This window comes from Leptodactylus fuscus, chromosome 4, assembly GCF_031893055.1.
Source record: "Leptodactylus fuscus isolate aLepFus1 chromosome 4, aLepFus1.hap2, whole genome shotgun sequence".
NCBI lineage: Eukaryota > Metazoa > Chordata > Amphibia > Anura > Leptodactylidae > Leptodactylus > Leptodactylus fuscus.
Window position 1 is genome coordinate 76,865,621 of NC_134268.1, and position 16,767 is coordinate 76,882,387.

The 16,767-nt window shown below is 41.8% G+C and overlaps 1 protein-coding gene across 1 annotated transcript in view; it reads left to right on the forward strand.

Annotated features, from left to right (window-relative positions):
- Window positions 1-16,767, forward strand: part of CEP192 (centrosomal protein 192) — a 104,677-nt gene that overhangs the window by 71,641 nt on the left and 16,269 nt on the right. Inside the window, exons 28-41 of the mRNA XM_075271976.1 lie at window positions 1,732-1,840; window positions 3,360-3,525; window positions 4,307-5,075; window positions 5,172-5,320; window positions 5,440-5,670; window positions 8,057-8,182; window positions 8,637-8,774; window positions 10,517-10,577; window positions 12,538-12,680; window positions 12,775-12,867; window positions 14,228-14,343; window positions 14,428-14,610; window positions 14,981-15,071; window positions 16,557-16,736. Coding sequence (XP_075128077.1) covers window positions 1,732-1,840; window positions 3,360-3,525; window positions 4,307-5,075; window positions 5,172-5,320; window positions 5,440-5,670; window positions 8,057-8,182; window positions 8,637-8,774; window positions 10,517-10,577; window positions 12,538-12,680; window positions 12,775-12,867; window positions 14,228-14,343; window positions 14,428-14,610; window positions 14,981-15,071; window positions 16,557-16,736 — 2,555 coding nt within the window. The remainder of the gene's footprint in view (window positions 1-1,731; window positions 1,841-3,359; window positions 3,526-4,306; window positions 5,076-5,171; window positions 5,321-5,439; window positions 5,671-8,056; window positions 8,183-8,636; window positions 8,775-10,516; window positions 10,578-12,537; window positions 12,681-12,774; window positions 12,868-14,227; window positions 14,344-14,427; window positions 14,611-14,980; window positions 15,072-16,556; window positions 16,737-16,767) is intronic.

Here is a 16,767-nt window from a genome sequence, read left to right on the forward strand (position 1 = left end):
TCCCCGGCGGGGGGGGGGGCTTTCTCTCGTTCGCTTCGGGCGGCGAGAGGGGCAGGTTCACCCCTGCTGCTGTAGAGAAGTGAGTTCTTTCTGACATCATTACTGATCAGAACTTCAAAAAAACTGCTTAAGGCTGGGACCCCACTGGTCGTAAATGCTGCGATTTGGCCTCGGCGGAAACACTGTGGTAAAAATCGTGGTGTTTTACAATACTTGCAAAGTGGATGGGATTCATGCGAATCCCATGCCCACTTTGCTGAAAAAATTTGTCCATGCGTGTCCGCACTGCGATTTCCAAAACCGTTGTGGTTTTGAAAATCTCATCATGTCGATTATATCTACAGAAACGCCGCCGGCTTTCCTATAGATATAATTGTAACTCTGTGAACTTTCTGTTGAAAGCGCTGCGGGAAGAACCACAATGCGTTTACGCCACAGTTGTTCCCGCAACACTTTAGCGCTGCGTTTCCGCCCAGTGGGGCCTTAGCCTAAAACTGTTGGCTGTAGCAAAATTTCTGTGCCTGTGTCTGTCTTAGCAGACTTTTTTCTCCTCTTTCCCACTTTTTTCTAAATTGTGTAACCTGCCCTGTCTGAAATCTGCCAGACAGTATTCTCTGAAGATAGATATGAGCAGTGCAGAAAGTAGGAGGAGGGCCTGACAAGTGGAGAAAGAAGCATTTTTCTGTTTAAAAATATGTATTACTTAGGGGATTTTTTTAAATTTATTTTTACTATTTATTTATGATGGCATTGAATCAGCAACTCCATAATTGACATCATCCATAATTACTACCGTACTAACATTTTTTTTATATATTATTATTGCGACAAAATCTCCTTTTTATCTAAATTTGCTAGTTGCCAGTTTGAAGTGATTTTTTTTTTTTTTATAGTTACACTGCAAGCTTTAAAGGGATTCTACCACTAAAACACTTTTTTTTCTAGTTACCACGTCGGAATAGCCTTTAAAAAGGCTATTCGTCTCTTACCTGTGGAAGTGCTCTCCGCCGCGCCGTTCGTTCAAAATACCGGTTTGTACCGGTATGCTAATGAGTTCTCTCGCAGCGATGGGGGCGTCCCCATCGCAGGAGCAGCGATGGGGGCGTCCCCATTGCAGCTCGAAAACTCACCGCAGCGCCGCCTCTCCTGTCTTCGGTGTCCTCCCCTTGCTTCTTCAGCGTCTGTCGGACGCCTGCGCAGTATGCTCTCTGTTCGGCGAAGATTGCCGAACGTACTGCGCATGCGCGAAAGTTCGGTGCCCGCACTATGGCTGGGATCGCAATTTCGCGCATGCGCAGTACGTTCGGCAATCTTTGTCGAACAGAGCGTACTGCGCAGGCGTCCGACAGTACGCTGAAGAAGCAAGGGGAGGACACCGAAGACAGGAGAGGCGGCGCTGCGGTGAGTTTTCGAGCTGCAATGGGGACGCCCCCATCGCTGCTCCTGCGATGGGGACGCCCCCATCGCTGCGAGAGAACTCATTAGCATACCGGTACAAACCGGTATTTTGAACGAACGGCGCGGCGGAGAGCACTTCCACAGGTAAGAGACGAATAGCCTTTTTAAAGGCTATTCCGACGTGGTAACTAGAAAAAAAAGTGTTTTAGTGGTAGAATCCCTTTAACAAAGTAGTTAAGAAAATTGCTATTAGATTTTGTGACTGCTGACGCACTCTATTTCTTTGTGATGTCTAATCCCGATGTTTTCTCCTATTGTGTACATATTTTCCAGACTACGATGTGCATACAGTGGAGGAGGAACATTACAGTTTCAGACCATCTACTTCCCCTTTGATTCATTCCTCTCCAAGCCAAGATTCCATAAAGATTTCTGAGAAAGGGTATCTGCTCTGATTTGCGTTTTTTTATTTTTTTTATTTTGTGTGTGTGGTTTTTTTTTGTTTGTTTTTTTTTACCAACTGTTTTAACTGTTTTATGTTCAAATGTTTTCTAGCTAGTGTATTAGTAGAATAACATTAACACCGGGGCCCCATATGGCGTAAACATCGCATTTTGACCACAGTGGAAATGCCGCAGGAAAAAAAGAAAAACCCCTGGTTTTTACAGTCTGAGCAAGGTGGATGGGATTCAAGCAAATCCCATCCAAACCTTAGGAAAAAAATGCACACTGCGGACATGCTGCGATTTCCAAAACTGTTGCAGTTTTGAATAACACAGCATGTAAATTATAGATATAATTGAAACGGCACGTTTTTTGTTTTTTTTTCCTGCAGCGCTTTTTGGCTGCGGGAATCTACGTGTTGCATTAGCCTAAAGCAGCTTTTCTATTATTCCCAGATTATGCCCTTAGATTTATTGGAAAACCGGGTATTAACTACTTAATGCTCTGTGCTGTACTATTACAAGTACCATACTCTTATGAGTGTATAGTTGACTCTCAGCGACGTAATAGTACAGTGCTGTAATGCCGCGGGCATAGGAGCTGTGTCTGAGGCATTACTTTTGGCGCAGCTGAAGCCTAGGACTAGCCGCTAAAGTTAGAGGATACTCCAACTCCAGTGGATTAACCGCATGGCTCTCATGAGCAATCTCAGCATCCAGGGGGTCAGGGAACAAGTTGGCTCCCACTCCTGCCGTCACTTGGTTCCCCCAAGATAATTGCAGGTTTTGAGGGGTTGCCATGCAAACAAGGACTGCTTATGCACATTCCCTAGGGATCCTGTGTACAAACTGCAAATTCTTCTTTTTTACCAGTGACTTCTAATTTGTACCAGCTGTAGAAGCAGAGTTACAGATTTAATTTTGTGGAAACTGAAAATGCTGTAGAGCTATATGCAATGAGAATACAGTAAAGTATATTCAAAACCATTCACAGAGTAACCATGTTACGCTGGGTTCACACCTGCGTTTGGGGTCTCCGTTCTATGGTTTCCGTCTTCTGCATGCCAGAAGACGGAAACCATAGACCGGGTCCAGCCATGAGCGGCGGTGAGCGTTTTAGGCTCTCCGCCGCGAAACCAGATTTTTTTTTATCCGGACACAGAGTACTGCATGTCCGACTCTGTGTCCGGATTATAAAACCCGGTTTCGCGGCGGAGAGCCTAAAACGCTCACTGCCGCGCACGGCCGGACAGCTTTCTCACCCATTCAAATGAATGGGTCAGAGTCTCCTGCAGGTTTCCGTCTCCTGCCTGTGTTTTAGGCAGGAAACGGAAACCTAAGTACGGAGTGCCGGGCCGCAGATGTGAACGAGCCCTTACTTGATGGTCAGGTTGATTTTTTTGATTTTTTTTTTTTTTTCTTTATTTTTTCCTTAATTTTGCTTATGGTTATAAAAAATAATTCTTCCACACTAATTGTATTAATAAAGGAGAGTCTTCTGCTTCTATTTCCTTCTAGATCTATAAATTCTTCACAAGGGTTAGAATCATCTCAGAGAATTTCAAATGCAGGTTCGTCCCCTGAATCCTCGTGTCTCAGTCCCAGCCTGAGCAGACTGACGTATGTTTCAGCCACAGACAATACATTACAGAATACCACTATTCAGAGTCCTGATAAGAAAAAGGTGAGACGGAAACCTGTGATTCCAAACTTTTGACTGAATAGGAGAAAGATTGTATCATGGTTGCTTTTCACTATAATCTCTAGGTCTATGGCCTTTTAAAAGTGGTAATTCAGGATTAGAAAACCTGGCTGTTTTCATCTTCTCAGGAAGTGAGCATATAAATGGGCCTAATCTGCAGCATGGCCATGTGACCAATGGGAGTGATGTTACTTTTAAAGAAGAAGAAAGCAGCCATGTCTCCAGTGGTCATGATGTCGGGGTTTTTCACTTATCAACATTTATCGCCTATCGAAAAGGTTGTTTTCACTGAAACAGTGACACAGGACCTCCATTCTTTGTGTGTGTGTGTGTGTGTGTATATATATTTATATATATATATATATATATATATATATATATATATATATATATATCTCTCTCTGAATAAAGTGATGGTTGCTCATGTGTGCAGTCTTTAGAACTTCCAAAGATGGCTGAGAACTGTGCTCCACTATCTTTGTCAGTTCAATAGAATCAGAATGAGTATCCGCTGCACCATTTAAAATGGGGATTCACTAGACTCTGGTTCTGGTGATTGTTGGCAGTCCCAATGGTAGGATCAAATGTTATCAGTGCGGTCACACCATTGCTTGCAGTTTCAATGGTGTGACTTTACTGATCACATTTGTGCCTTAGCCTGTGGATAGGAGATAAGTAGTAGTTTGGACCATGTGAACTCTTTTATCTTATCTGGGATGCATGAGGCATAAGCCAGTGTTTTCTATTGCTTTTTCTTTTCTAGAGCAATAACACCATAGAACTGAGTACCACTATAGTGAGAGCCAGTCCTACACCTTCAGAAATGATGATGATCCCAAACAAATGTCAAAAACACCTTGAAACACCTAAAGTCAGCAAGAGTCCAACTGGATTTCGCGCACACTCAGCCTGTAATCATGGATCAAAAACAGAAGACTTGATGAAAGCAAATGGAAAGACGTCTGAAACGGAGCACCTGGAATTAAATAATAAAGGCAAAGTTAAAGCTTTTGGTTCTGATTTATTGGCCGAGAAGCGTTTTGATACCCAGTCAGATGCTCTTGCATGGCAGCACTATGCTTCAAAATCAGCTCAAGGACCTTCTTGTGAAAACATGCTGCAGGCAGCTTTGCTGGATAAGTACAATGCCCTACAAAATATTGCTGGCAGTCACCAATGTGTTCTTGCTCAGGGCTTTAAACCAGTGTTGCCAGCCAGTAGCTTGCAGAACTTGCCATCTGATCGAAGACTCTTCAATGCACCTTCTCTTTCCACTGCTCCATTTGCACAACAATATCTAGCAGGGGTTACTCCAATTTCCCAGTTTACAGTTGGAAGCCATGCAGGGTATCCTGACGCAGTAACTGGTGTTCCACTGTCTGCAAATGTTGCTTCCAGTATTCTTTCTTCCCTTCCATTAAGTAGTCACACTTCAGGAAGTCAAATCAATGGCCATCATATCCATTTGGTGGACTCCCAGACTGGACCTTCGGGACTCTCTCAGTGGACCTCAAGGATGTCATCTGCTTTTGGTAAGTACATATATCTGTATTACTGACTATTAATAGTGAATATCAATTGGTGGCAGAAATGTGAATTACAACGTCTGATAATTCTTCTTTCACAAGGGCAAGTTCTGGTGCCTGAAGAGGTGACCTTCCCTAATACATGTTGTGTTGGCATTGCATCTCAGGCATCTTTGAACATCTTTAATCCCAACGAAAGATGGATGCAAGTTAATATTGGTATAATCAGTATTGCTGTGAATGGAGAAAAAGTAAGTAGTTTTGTAGGAGATTGTGTCTACACACATATATACATACATACATACATACATACAATACCATGGCAAGTTTGACAGTAGAGCAGTAGCTGACATTTTGTCATTTTTTTCAGGTTGATGTTGGAGCCCACCAGTGCTTAATTTTTAAAAACAAAACAATCATTGGTCCTCGGGCATCTGAAGATGTAAAACTTCTCCTTCTGCCTCAAAGGGCAGGGCTTTTCCAGTGTGTGCTAAGCGTATCATCTTGGCCTGTGTCTGCTGATGCGGAGACAATTGTTAGGGCTGAAACTGTCTCTTCTAAAGTTCTCCTTACTGCTATGTCAGAATATCCCTTAATTGAGGTACGTAAATCTTTTTTTACGATCTACTATAAATGGTAGTTTATAGAACTGACTGCTAGAAACAAAAGCCTGTAAGCCTAGATCTTCATAGCAGTGCCCATGCAAGTTGTATATGGAAGCCATGCTTTTGAAAATCTATTTTATGCCAGAATGGCGAACTGCTGAATGATTGTAGTTGCTGTTCTGGAAGGCTAAAAACATAAATTTGTTTCCTTGAAGGTCGTTCATCTGGATCTATAATGTGTGTCCTGCAGTCCTCACTGCAATGGAAATGCCTAGCCGGCCATGGCTTTCTAGCAGCTGTTTGATGGGGATGATGAATGCCCCTCTCCTTTACAGAGTTGTGTGAACGGAAAATATGGACTGTATTTATTTATTTTATTTATTTTCATATTTGAAGGAGTAGAGTAGCTTATGTTAGGAAGGAAGCAGATTTCCTTAAAGAGGACCTTTCATCAGATCGGGTACAGGCAGTTTTATATACTGCAGGAAAGCTGACAGTGCGCTGAATTCAGCGCACTATCGGCTTTCCCGATCTGTGCCCGGTGTAAAGCGCTATCGGTCCCGGTACCGTAGGGCTTTACAGTCAGAAGGGCGTTTCTGACACTTAGCCAGGGACACCCTTCTGTCCAGCAGCGCCTATCGCGTTGTACTGTGGAGCGGGGAGGAATGTTCCTCCCCGCTCACACTCTACAGCGCGATAGGCGCTGCTGGGCAGAAGGGCGTCCCTGGCTAACTGTCAGAAACGCCCTTCTGACACTAAAGCGCTACGGTCTCGAGACCGATAGCGCTTTACACCGGGCACAGATCGGGAAAGCCGATAGTGCGCTGAATTCAGCGCACTGTCAGCTTTCCTGCAGTATATAAAACTGCCTGTACCCGATCTGATGAAAGGTCCTCTTTAAGACTTCATTCACATCTGTGTCGGAGTCTCCATAAGTCTCCATTCTGCCAAAAATGTGGAGGATTTTTCTCTGCCGATTTCGGTATAAATTACTAGAATTACTCGCGACTTCGTCCGCGGCCCCCCACCCCCTGCGTGCCCCACCTACAGTGCCAACTGCGCCCATGGACCCCCACCTTGTGCCCTGCTGGCCCCCTTCCCTTCTTTTCCCCCCTGGCCCCCCACTTTTTTCTCTATCCGCTCCAACATTCCCTTGCTCCGTTCTCCCTCCCCAACCCACGACCCTGAGCCTACTTCCCACCTCACCCCGTGCCCCCTTTCCTCCCCTACACCCCCCACCCTGTGCCCCGTTTTTGCCATCTCTAACCACCCACCCGCACCTGCGAACCCGGCTCACCCCACCCCGGGCTCCCCGTGCGCCCAGGTTGCAGGGGTGCATGGGGTTGGCAGACCGTGCAGCGCAGCTGTTGTGGCCATGCACGACGTGCGGCACAAGTAGACGGCGATCTGTGGGAGTGCGACACAGTTCCCTGTACCCCTTCCGACCCCCGGGGCCCTGGCAGACTTACCGCTCCACGTCGCGCGCCGGGCTACAGCGATGCCGGCAGGTGCGGCTCTTAGATGCCGGTATCCACGGCAGCATTTTCTTCTTGTGAGTGGGTGCACGCCGACTTGTGGGTCTGTAGCTCTGCCCACACAGTTCCTGGGCCAATCGGAGCCCCGCGCATGACATGGTGATGTCCTTCAGCCCTGTTTGTTCCGACCGAAAGTCACTGCTGCTGGTGCGGCTGTCTGCAGAATGTGGGGTGAGGCGGCCGCAATCTATGCCAGACCCATGCTGCCGGCTGGCATGGCGGCGGTGCTCCGAGCCGGGAGTAGCCGCCATTTTCTCGGGCGGAGACTTTCTCAGTGGTGCCGGCCACGCAAGGCCACCAACGTATGAGGCCGCTTGGCTTCCCCTGCAGTCAAGCAATCTGATTCCCGCTGAAAGACCTGTGATGACGTCATCTCAGGTCCTTCAGCGGAGCCGGAGAGCACTTTCGCTGGTCGCGGTCGGGATTCCGGGTGAGCGTGGGACCTAAAACGTAGCCTAAGTTTCCTTCCTAGTGAATATCTAGGTCTGTGGCAAATTTCATGCTAATCCGTTCACCCGTTTTTGCATGATTGAGGAACATACATCCAAACTCACAAACATCCAAACAAACAAACTTTCACGTTTATATTAGTGGGATAGTCTATGGTGTCTGTGGGTAAGCGTTGTTTTAGCGGATGGGCTCTGTCGTTCAGATTCCACGGTGGATACAAACAACGAAGAGCACAGCGCAAAGTGTGAACCTAGCCTAAGATATATTACCAAGTTTATTTACCTGTAATACTAATTTATGAAAAGTGGTTTTATAATCAAGAGACATTCAAGTACTGCTCAAGTATCTCCTTGTTTAGTCAATTAAATTCCTATTCAACCCTTTTTAACCCCTTCAGGTAGACACAGGAAAGACCGACTGTTTAGATTTTGGCGATCTCTCATCTGGGAGTTGGAAGACTCTTCCACTAAGATTGATAAATAAGACACGAGCTACTGTACCGATCAGACTTATTATTAGCGCGGTAAGTATGGCCTTTGCTACTCTAACATCTTTTCCTCGAGTTAGCACAAAATTCTTATAAATATAACCAAAGGATCTGAATAATAATGTTAACCTATTACTTTGCAAATGGTAAAAATACTGAAAGACATTTACAATATGTGTTTTGGCTGTGCATAAAAGAACAGGCTTTTTTTAGATGTTTTATTAATCATTTTATTGCCCTGTTTATGGAGATTTCCAGGAGCTCATAACAGTTATTTAATTGGCTCAAATGGTGCTAAACTGCAATCCAAAATCTAAAGTATTGTTTTTAAGTTGTACCCTTAGAATGTGGTCGCCTAGTGGACATCCACTTCAAAGCCATATCTTCATTACAAAACAGGACATCTTGTTGCAATCTTTGTGAATTGGTTTTACCAGGACAGGCTAAACTTTAACAATTTATAAAGTAATTGTTATTTTTCTGTTGCCAGAATGCCACTGCATGGCGTTGCTTCACTTTTTCCAAGAATCCTGCAGTGAAGGAACTTGCTGTACATTCAGATACCGTTTCAAAGATGTCTTCTCCTTCTGTTATAAGCCATGTTATGTATGCATCCTATGACAACCAGGTAAAAAATAGGTTGATTGATATTTGTTTTTAAGAAGTGCTAAGAGGGAAGATATGCCATGTACTCAGTGTGAAACCTTTTTTGAGCTGCTACACTTAATTACTTAGTTTCCGTACCCCTCCCTTCCACATTTTATATTTTGCACCTGGAGTCACATTCTGTTTTATGTTCTCCGCTAAATCCAAGGAATACAAAGTTTATACGCAGTGTTGGGCTTGAGAAGGGTCCTTTTACCTTTTGACGATTGCCATAATACATATAATACATTTGGGTCAGGCTACCACATTGACCTTTTGTTCTTAATAACTTGTAAATGAAAATAACCAGTGTTGCCCATAGTATTGCCTCAGATTCCAGATTCCTTTTGTTCTTGTCGGACATATTTGTTGATACAACAGGTGATCTGATTGGACGCTGTTGAAAACTTATTAAAACAGATTCTTATGAGTGAGAACTATCTGAATGTTCAGTTTGTGACTTTTAGAGATGCCATAATTGGGTACATTACATGGTTTTCATTTGGCCTTTATTCATGGTTGGGCTTATGCACCTCAAAGGTGAAGTATCCTGTTAATAATTAAAGGGCTTGTCCAGGATAATTTGATAGTTATAATTAAGTTAAACACACCTTTCTATCTTCTAAATTAATTATTGTTCCAAAATCTATATTTAACTAGATTACTACGGCAGCCAGTGACCTCCCCAGGCACATTTTCCAGTGACATTACAGAGAACATGTAGTTCCCCTTCCGGAAACGGAATGTTACTTAACTAATTTAACCACCCCCCACCCCATCATACTTGCCTGTATTCCGTTTCAGAACTTCTGGGCATAGGACGTCACTTCTTCTGGGCTAACGCGCATGCCGGCACTTCAGCTCTATTGTGCAGATGTGCGCATCTGACAGACGTCAAGAGGAGGAGGTGCCAGCCCAGAATAAGCGTCATCTTGTGCTTAGAAGATCTGGACTGGAAGACTGAACTATGATTGGGTGGACTTGAGTTAGTTAGGAAGGACAACTAGTGGACGGGCTAGGCAGGGAAACTGGGAGGCGGTATGAGTGAGAGAGGGAGGTGATGTGAGTCAGCTCAGAGTGTAGCCCAAGGCATCATGGTAGTTATAGAAAAAACAGGAAGATGGTCATGTAAACAAATGCAGAAAATGCCAGGAACTCACAGAGAGACCCAGAAATCACTCAAAATACTGCTAAAGGTATATAATTGTACTTCTTAATCCATTAATAGTACTTTTCTGAGAAGATGTGATCCATGTTCTGACACTGGTTGTGTAATGTTGTCCAGTATAGGTTTCTGTTGTACTCTTATGAAGTTCATGGCTCAAAGCTTCTTTCTGTTCTACATTAAATGTTGCAGTTATTTGACAGTGCAAGTATTCAGCAGTATTTTGTGCCCCTGCAGTTTCCTCTGAGTTTCACAAGTTTCAGCACTGTTGCAGATGATTTTCTTTGTAGTATTTGAGATGAGTTTCCAATTAGATTTTACTTTTGGAATCTGTAATACTCTTCCGTTTTTTGCTACATCAGATACCTGTAAAAATCCCTTTAAACCCAAATTAGAACTATTTTTATTTTTTGATTCTTTATAGCAAGTTACTTATAGGCTCTCTAAAATCTAATCCGCACTCTATGTATAATTTACTGTATTGTAATGCCTTCTATTTTTTTTTTTTTTTTCCAACAACTGTATTTCAGTCTAACAATTTTATCTTTTTTTTTTCCCAGGAACCAGAAGTATTTGGAATATGGGTCGTGTTCCATGCACCACAGACTTATAGCTCAGCAGGTACAAATAAACTAGTTATTCAGAACTACATAATAGTCATGTGCATGGTGCCTCACTATGGGTGAGCTCTCCTTTCACTTAATACCCAGAGTTCCTCTAAAACACTATCCTCAAAGACTAAGGTCCTGGAAGGTGCATTTTAGTATTAACTCTGCAGTGTTTTGCAGTAAGAGGAAAATTGACATGGATATAGTTACTATTTCTGCTTGAATCTATTTGGAAGACTACCTTGCTTAACTTTAATTAAAAAAACAAACCTAAAACCAACTTCTTTTTTAAACCTTCCCCATTGAGTTCTGTGTACTTAAATTTTGTCACAAAACAGAAATTTCAAAGAGAGAGGTTTTCGTTGTTACCAACTAGGATTCTTGGCTCAGTTTAGGAGGAGAGTTTTATGGAAGTTGCACAGTCTCAGGAGCTTAGTTATCTGAAGAAGGGGTGGAATAATTGCATAGTTCCGATACCCCGAAACGCGTCATTATTCTAATAAATACTCACCTTATATGAAGTCACTTGTCCTTTCTGAGTGAGCGCGATCAGCAACTGTTTTGGTATAACCCCCCCCAAAAAAATCTTCCTGTATATCCCACCGACGGTTGGTCGGAATAGCTGATACGCTGCCAAGATACTCAGTATACAAATTGGAGTGCATATACTTTTATGACGAAAACATCATCTGACTCCTACAAAGATCTATAAGAAGCGCGGTTCGTCTTGAATATATTTTTTTAAATTTCAAAGAGGATTTGAGTGAAGTTCTTGCTAACAAGTTTTATGTCCATGTTTCCTCACACCAGTCCTAAGCATGTGCTGTTAATTATAACTTCCCTGTTGAAGAGTGTTATGATATATATATATATATATATATATATATATATATATATATATATATATATATATATATATTATTTATTTTTTTTTTTTTCGAAATCCACCATCTCCATCGTTACATAAAAAAACAACATAAATAGACATAGAGCACATATATAAAATTAAATGACAATATTAAGAATAAAAACAAATAAGGCAAGAGAGCATCAGTGGGCATAAACAATGTCTGTTCTAATAGACGGCAATATGGTCCTGGAACTCCTTAGTACTGAATCCCTTGGCCAGCCAGTATCCATCTGTGGTAGACTGGAACTCATGGCAGCACCAAGAGACTTCTAGAGACAAACACTTAGATGTCGAGTCTGTGCCTGGACCAACAAGGACAGCCACAAATCACATATTATACAGCATGTCTAAAAATAACTATTCCACTCTGACGGGAAAAATAACTAAACCCCACCCCAGAGGAACTGCTATGATTTCTCATTGATTCCATTCCTGAGAGGCGAGGCATATAAAGTTTGATAGCAGAGCCCTAGATGGCAGCTTTGGTTCATCTAGCCATGGGCCCTAAATCTATAAAATTAAATTTAGCTTGTGCGTTTCACTTCACGTAACCGGCCAGTTCTAGCCTGTTTAATGCATTCACTTTGGAACATGGTTCCTTTCTAGTTGGGGTGGTGAGCTTTATATTCTAATGAGCCTGACCTATCTGTGTTGCTGGATTATGAAATAATATACTTCTCCCTAGTGACAGGCTCCTTTTAAAGAATTTCAGCCATGTCATAATATTATATGTTATGCAGCTTTCCTCCACATCACAAAGAATCACTTCACTGCTGACATTTTACAACAACATGCATGTGACCATGCAATGCCATGAAGCTCTAGTTATTGTATATAGTTTAGTTGGACATTGTTATAACGTGTCACACTATTTCACCAATTGCCAACAAGGGTTACGCAGGGCTGCCTTGGAATCCCGTCTGGGGGTCGTGACCCTCTGGTACAACGAGTCTGAAAAGTTTGGAGAAACCCTGGTCCCGCTATAATTTCTCATTTATGGGGCAGTTTTAAGCTCTGAAAATACTTTCTTGCCCACCAGCATAATATTCTACTTTTATAATAGCAGGTTCACTTGGACCACCTGAAGAATTTATAGCAAGGATTGATATTGAAGTTGACAGCCCAGGGCCTGCTTGCTTGTTGAAAAGTATCCCCTTGCATGCAAGAGTTGGCTGTGCGAGGATACATGCTCCTAAAGATTTGCAGGTTAGTCTCTGGTATCTTCCCCCCCCCCCCCCCCAAGACCTTACATACACATATTGTTTGTATAGAAGTTAAAGATGTCTATTTTTCTTTTCAGACCATTCGTTTAAGATGTAGCTTGGGTTCATCAGCTAAGCAACAGCTTCCTCTTAAAAATGCAGGAAATATTGCCACACACTTGAAAGTAAAGGTATGCTCTCCAATTTGGTTTACACCTGCAACAACAGTGTCCATCAATGTATTTCCCTGATCAACATGTATATGGATGTTTATATAACAGATTCTATATACTGTCAGGGTCTGGTTAGGGGAGGTGAGGTGGCATAGACGCACAAGTCCAGTTTCTTTAGTCCAAAACAAAGGTAGAACTTATTTTCACTCAAAAAGGTAGTGCAGCAACAAAGGAAACAATACAAAAATAAATACCTGCCCGACTAGGCTCTAACTAAACATAAAATAGGTTACCTCACCTAGAATAACAGAAATCCAAAAAACAGTAGAATCATTCAGGACACAGCTCCAAAAATATGACCCCTCTTTGGCTCTCCAGCCAAACTCTGCTATAGTCTGCTGCTTGAGCTGGCTTCTTAAGCCTCCTTGATGAGCAGACTCTCTGCAGCTGAGTTGCTGCCAGAACATCCCCAAAGTGTGGACTGGAGGGGGGTGGAATGACAGGTCCCACTACCAACCTACCTGTCATTCCTAAAAATCCAGCCCAATACTGAGCATTTACCAAAATGCTCAGCAGACGAAAGTTGTCTGCTGAGAACAACATTCCTTCTGGATATTTCTCATCTCACCCACCTTAGTAGTCTGGGTGAGATATACACCCCCTCCATTACCTGACCAGCCATCGGCTTACAATACATTATTGAGAAGGTTTTGCAGGATGAAGAAAAACATGGCTGCTGTCATCCATCGTTGCCAAATGTGGTGTCTGGAACTGCAGATAAGCCTCATTCATGTCTGTAGAGCTGATTTGCAACACTAGATTCTTGGAAAGGGAGGGTTATGTTCTTCTAATTGAAAGCAAACAAAAACTAATCCTAACAAGGCCGCAAAGTTAGATCATTAATTTAGGTAGTCAATAACAGATCAGGGGGTTGTTCCCTGCTGATCAGCTGTTTGAAGGGGCTGCCACTCATACGAGCATTTTTATTCATAGCAGCTATGTAATGGAATTACAGCTCCATCCATAGTAATGACTCAGATGAGTCTGCAATTGTGCACCTCATGGTAGTGATGTAAACTGTGAAGAGGTCATGCCACTTGCACTAGATACACAGGCCCTTCAAACAACTGAATAACTGGTGTCCCAGGTGTCAGTCTTCCATTGATGTCTTATTGATGACCCATCCTAAAAATGGATATAAATAAAGCTTAGTTGATCTATCCCTTTAGTACATGTTAACACCCTTTTTGTGCCACCCTGATGCAGCTGAACAGTGCTTGTGCACCACCTGACACAGCTCTCTGCATTACTCATGAGCTTGTTTTGACTACAAGAACCACCATTTGTAAGTGACTTCTCTTTGTTTCCTTCCGAACAGTGTATGAATGTAGATAACGTTTTTACCACGGACCCAGAAGAGTTATTTCTAGTCCCTGAAGAAGAACAAGTTGTTGCTGTGAAATTCACTCCGCAGTGTTCAAAACCAATGCAGAGGTATTTCACTAGATTATAATGTGTGGGGTTTTGAGAGCCTATGCTTATGTAATGGAGATACATTGTTTCATTCTTCTTTCACAGTACATTGAAAATAATTGTGCAGCCTGCCGGGCCCCAGTATGAAGTCTCATTGTTTGGAGAGGCTGAACCACCAGTAACCAAGAATTCGACAAATCTGTTGCCAATGAGTAATTCTGATGTACCTCCTATTCTTTCCAATAAGCAGTTCATTTCTTGGGGAGGAGTTGCCCTTGGAATAGCAGTGTAAGTTTTCTTTACATATAAAATTTGGCCTTCTTACCCTTGCACACCAGGTATATACTCTACCACTATTTACTGTTCAATTGGTGATTCTCTTCTAGGCTAAAAACTAAAAATGTTATGGCTAGCTATATTCTTTATAAGCTTTGGCTTGGGCAGGTTTGTGTGACCATTGTCCATTTTTTTTACAACATGAACAGCTTCAAAGTAGTAGTAGTTGCCTATATTAACGAACCAGATTCTATGTTTCAACTTCCAAAAGTTTAATATACAATATAAAGGTGGCAAGTTTTATAGGTTGCGCTGGGCATAAAGCTTAGTAGTAAAGGATTATCTTATTTCCCATTCAATGTTTCTCATTAATGTTTCTCAGACAGCAAAAGTTAACATTGAGGAACACATCAGCAACTTCTAGCCAGCATCTGCGCTTATTAATAAGAGGTCAAGACCAAGACTGCTTTCAGGTATTCTAATATTGCATTTGTATTATTTCCACAGTCCAGTTTTTCACATCCATTAAAAGTGGATCTTTCTTTTTTGTTCTGTATACTTTTCTATATTTTGGGTATAGTGTGTGTGTGTGTGTGTGTGTGTGTGTGTGTGAATTCTATCTTTTATATTCAGAGATCAGAGTGGTGTCCCATGGTCCACAAAATAGATCATGTCTGGTTTTTATTTATTTTTCCCTATGAATGCTTGCATGCCCCTGTTAAAATAAATGGGTGTGCATGGACACATCACATCACATGTCTACATAAAATGGACATTTGAATGAGGCCTAATGGGAGCAAATTGTCTAGTAATCTGGTAGCCTACAGCTCGTGAATGAGGATATCACTAGTTAAAACTCGTTTGGGAATGTGATTTTTATATGTAACTGCAGCATATTAAGTTCAAATTCTGAAGGGCTTTTAACTAGTGATATTTCATGTTCTGCTATAGCTAGTACTTTCTCAGCAGCATATGAAAGCTGAGAATGTTGGCTTTCATGTGATACCAGAAACATTTTTCTAGGTGGTATTAATCCAGAGATACAGACAGACACACACACACACACACACACACACACACACACACACACACACACACACACACACACACACACACACACACACACTTTATTAAATGCTTCCTTTCTACGTGTGGCATTGAGTACTGGTGTACATATATTATCACTCTGGGAATGCTTAGGTAGGGCATTGGTAATAGGAACCTTACAGCCTGTTTTCTAATAAAAGTTAGTTTGATAGATTAATAAAGTATACAAAGTTTTTCACCACTACCCCAGCGCAATAGCAAAAAAAAAAAAAAAATCAATACATTGAATTAAAAAGTAAATAAAACGTGAGTTACACTATAAAACAGGAAGTTTCTGAAACTGAGCTGTAAATTCTCTGCATAGGACTAGATCTAATGGGTCTTTTCACTAATGTTGTCCACATTGTTTCCTAGCAGGAGTTTATATGTGCTAAGAGCAGATAACAATGCCAAAATGCTTCTGCAAAGGAACCTGGCAGGGAAGTTTTTGGGCATCTTTTTCAGTTATCCGTACAACCAATCTGTCTGGATTCTCAGCAGAACAATACGGGTTTTTCTTCAGCAGAAAAAAAATGTTCCCTGTTTATGAAAATAGTCTCTGCTGCTCAAACAACCAAGTCAGATTTATTACATTCATTTTCAGAAATGATTTGCTATTGGCAGTACTGTATAAAAAAAACTATATAGCAAGTCAAATGTGTTACCAAAACCTTTTCTTGATCAGTTTTTCCTTTTTTTTTTTTTTTTTGCTCTCGGGTTTGTTTTCTTTAAACTGGTACTTAACCACGAGTTTGAACCAGCAAACAAAAATGTCTTCAGTTCAGGGGAAAAAAAAGGAGTCAAGGAGCTTGTGTATCAATAAGCTTTTTTTTTTTTTTTTTTTTTTTTTTTTTTTTATTTATTTTCTAAAGTTGCAAAGTTCATTTGGTCTGGACGAGCGTTTGACTAACAGTCGTGAACTTACAATTCGCCCAAAAGAAGATTCTTGCGTTCAGCTGATGTTTTCCCCTACACGCGTAGGTTGTATGTTGGCCAAGCTGGAGATCAAGCAATCTGGGATCAAACTTTCACAGCCAGGAATTAAGTTTACTGTAAGTTTTGGGTTCAAAAGTATTTATGTAG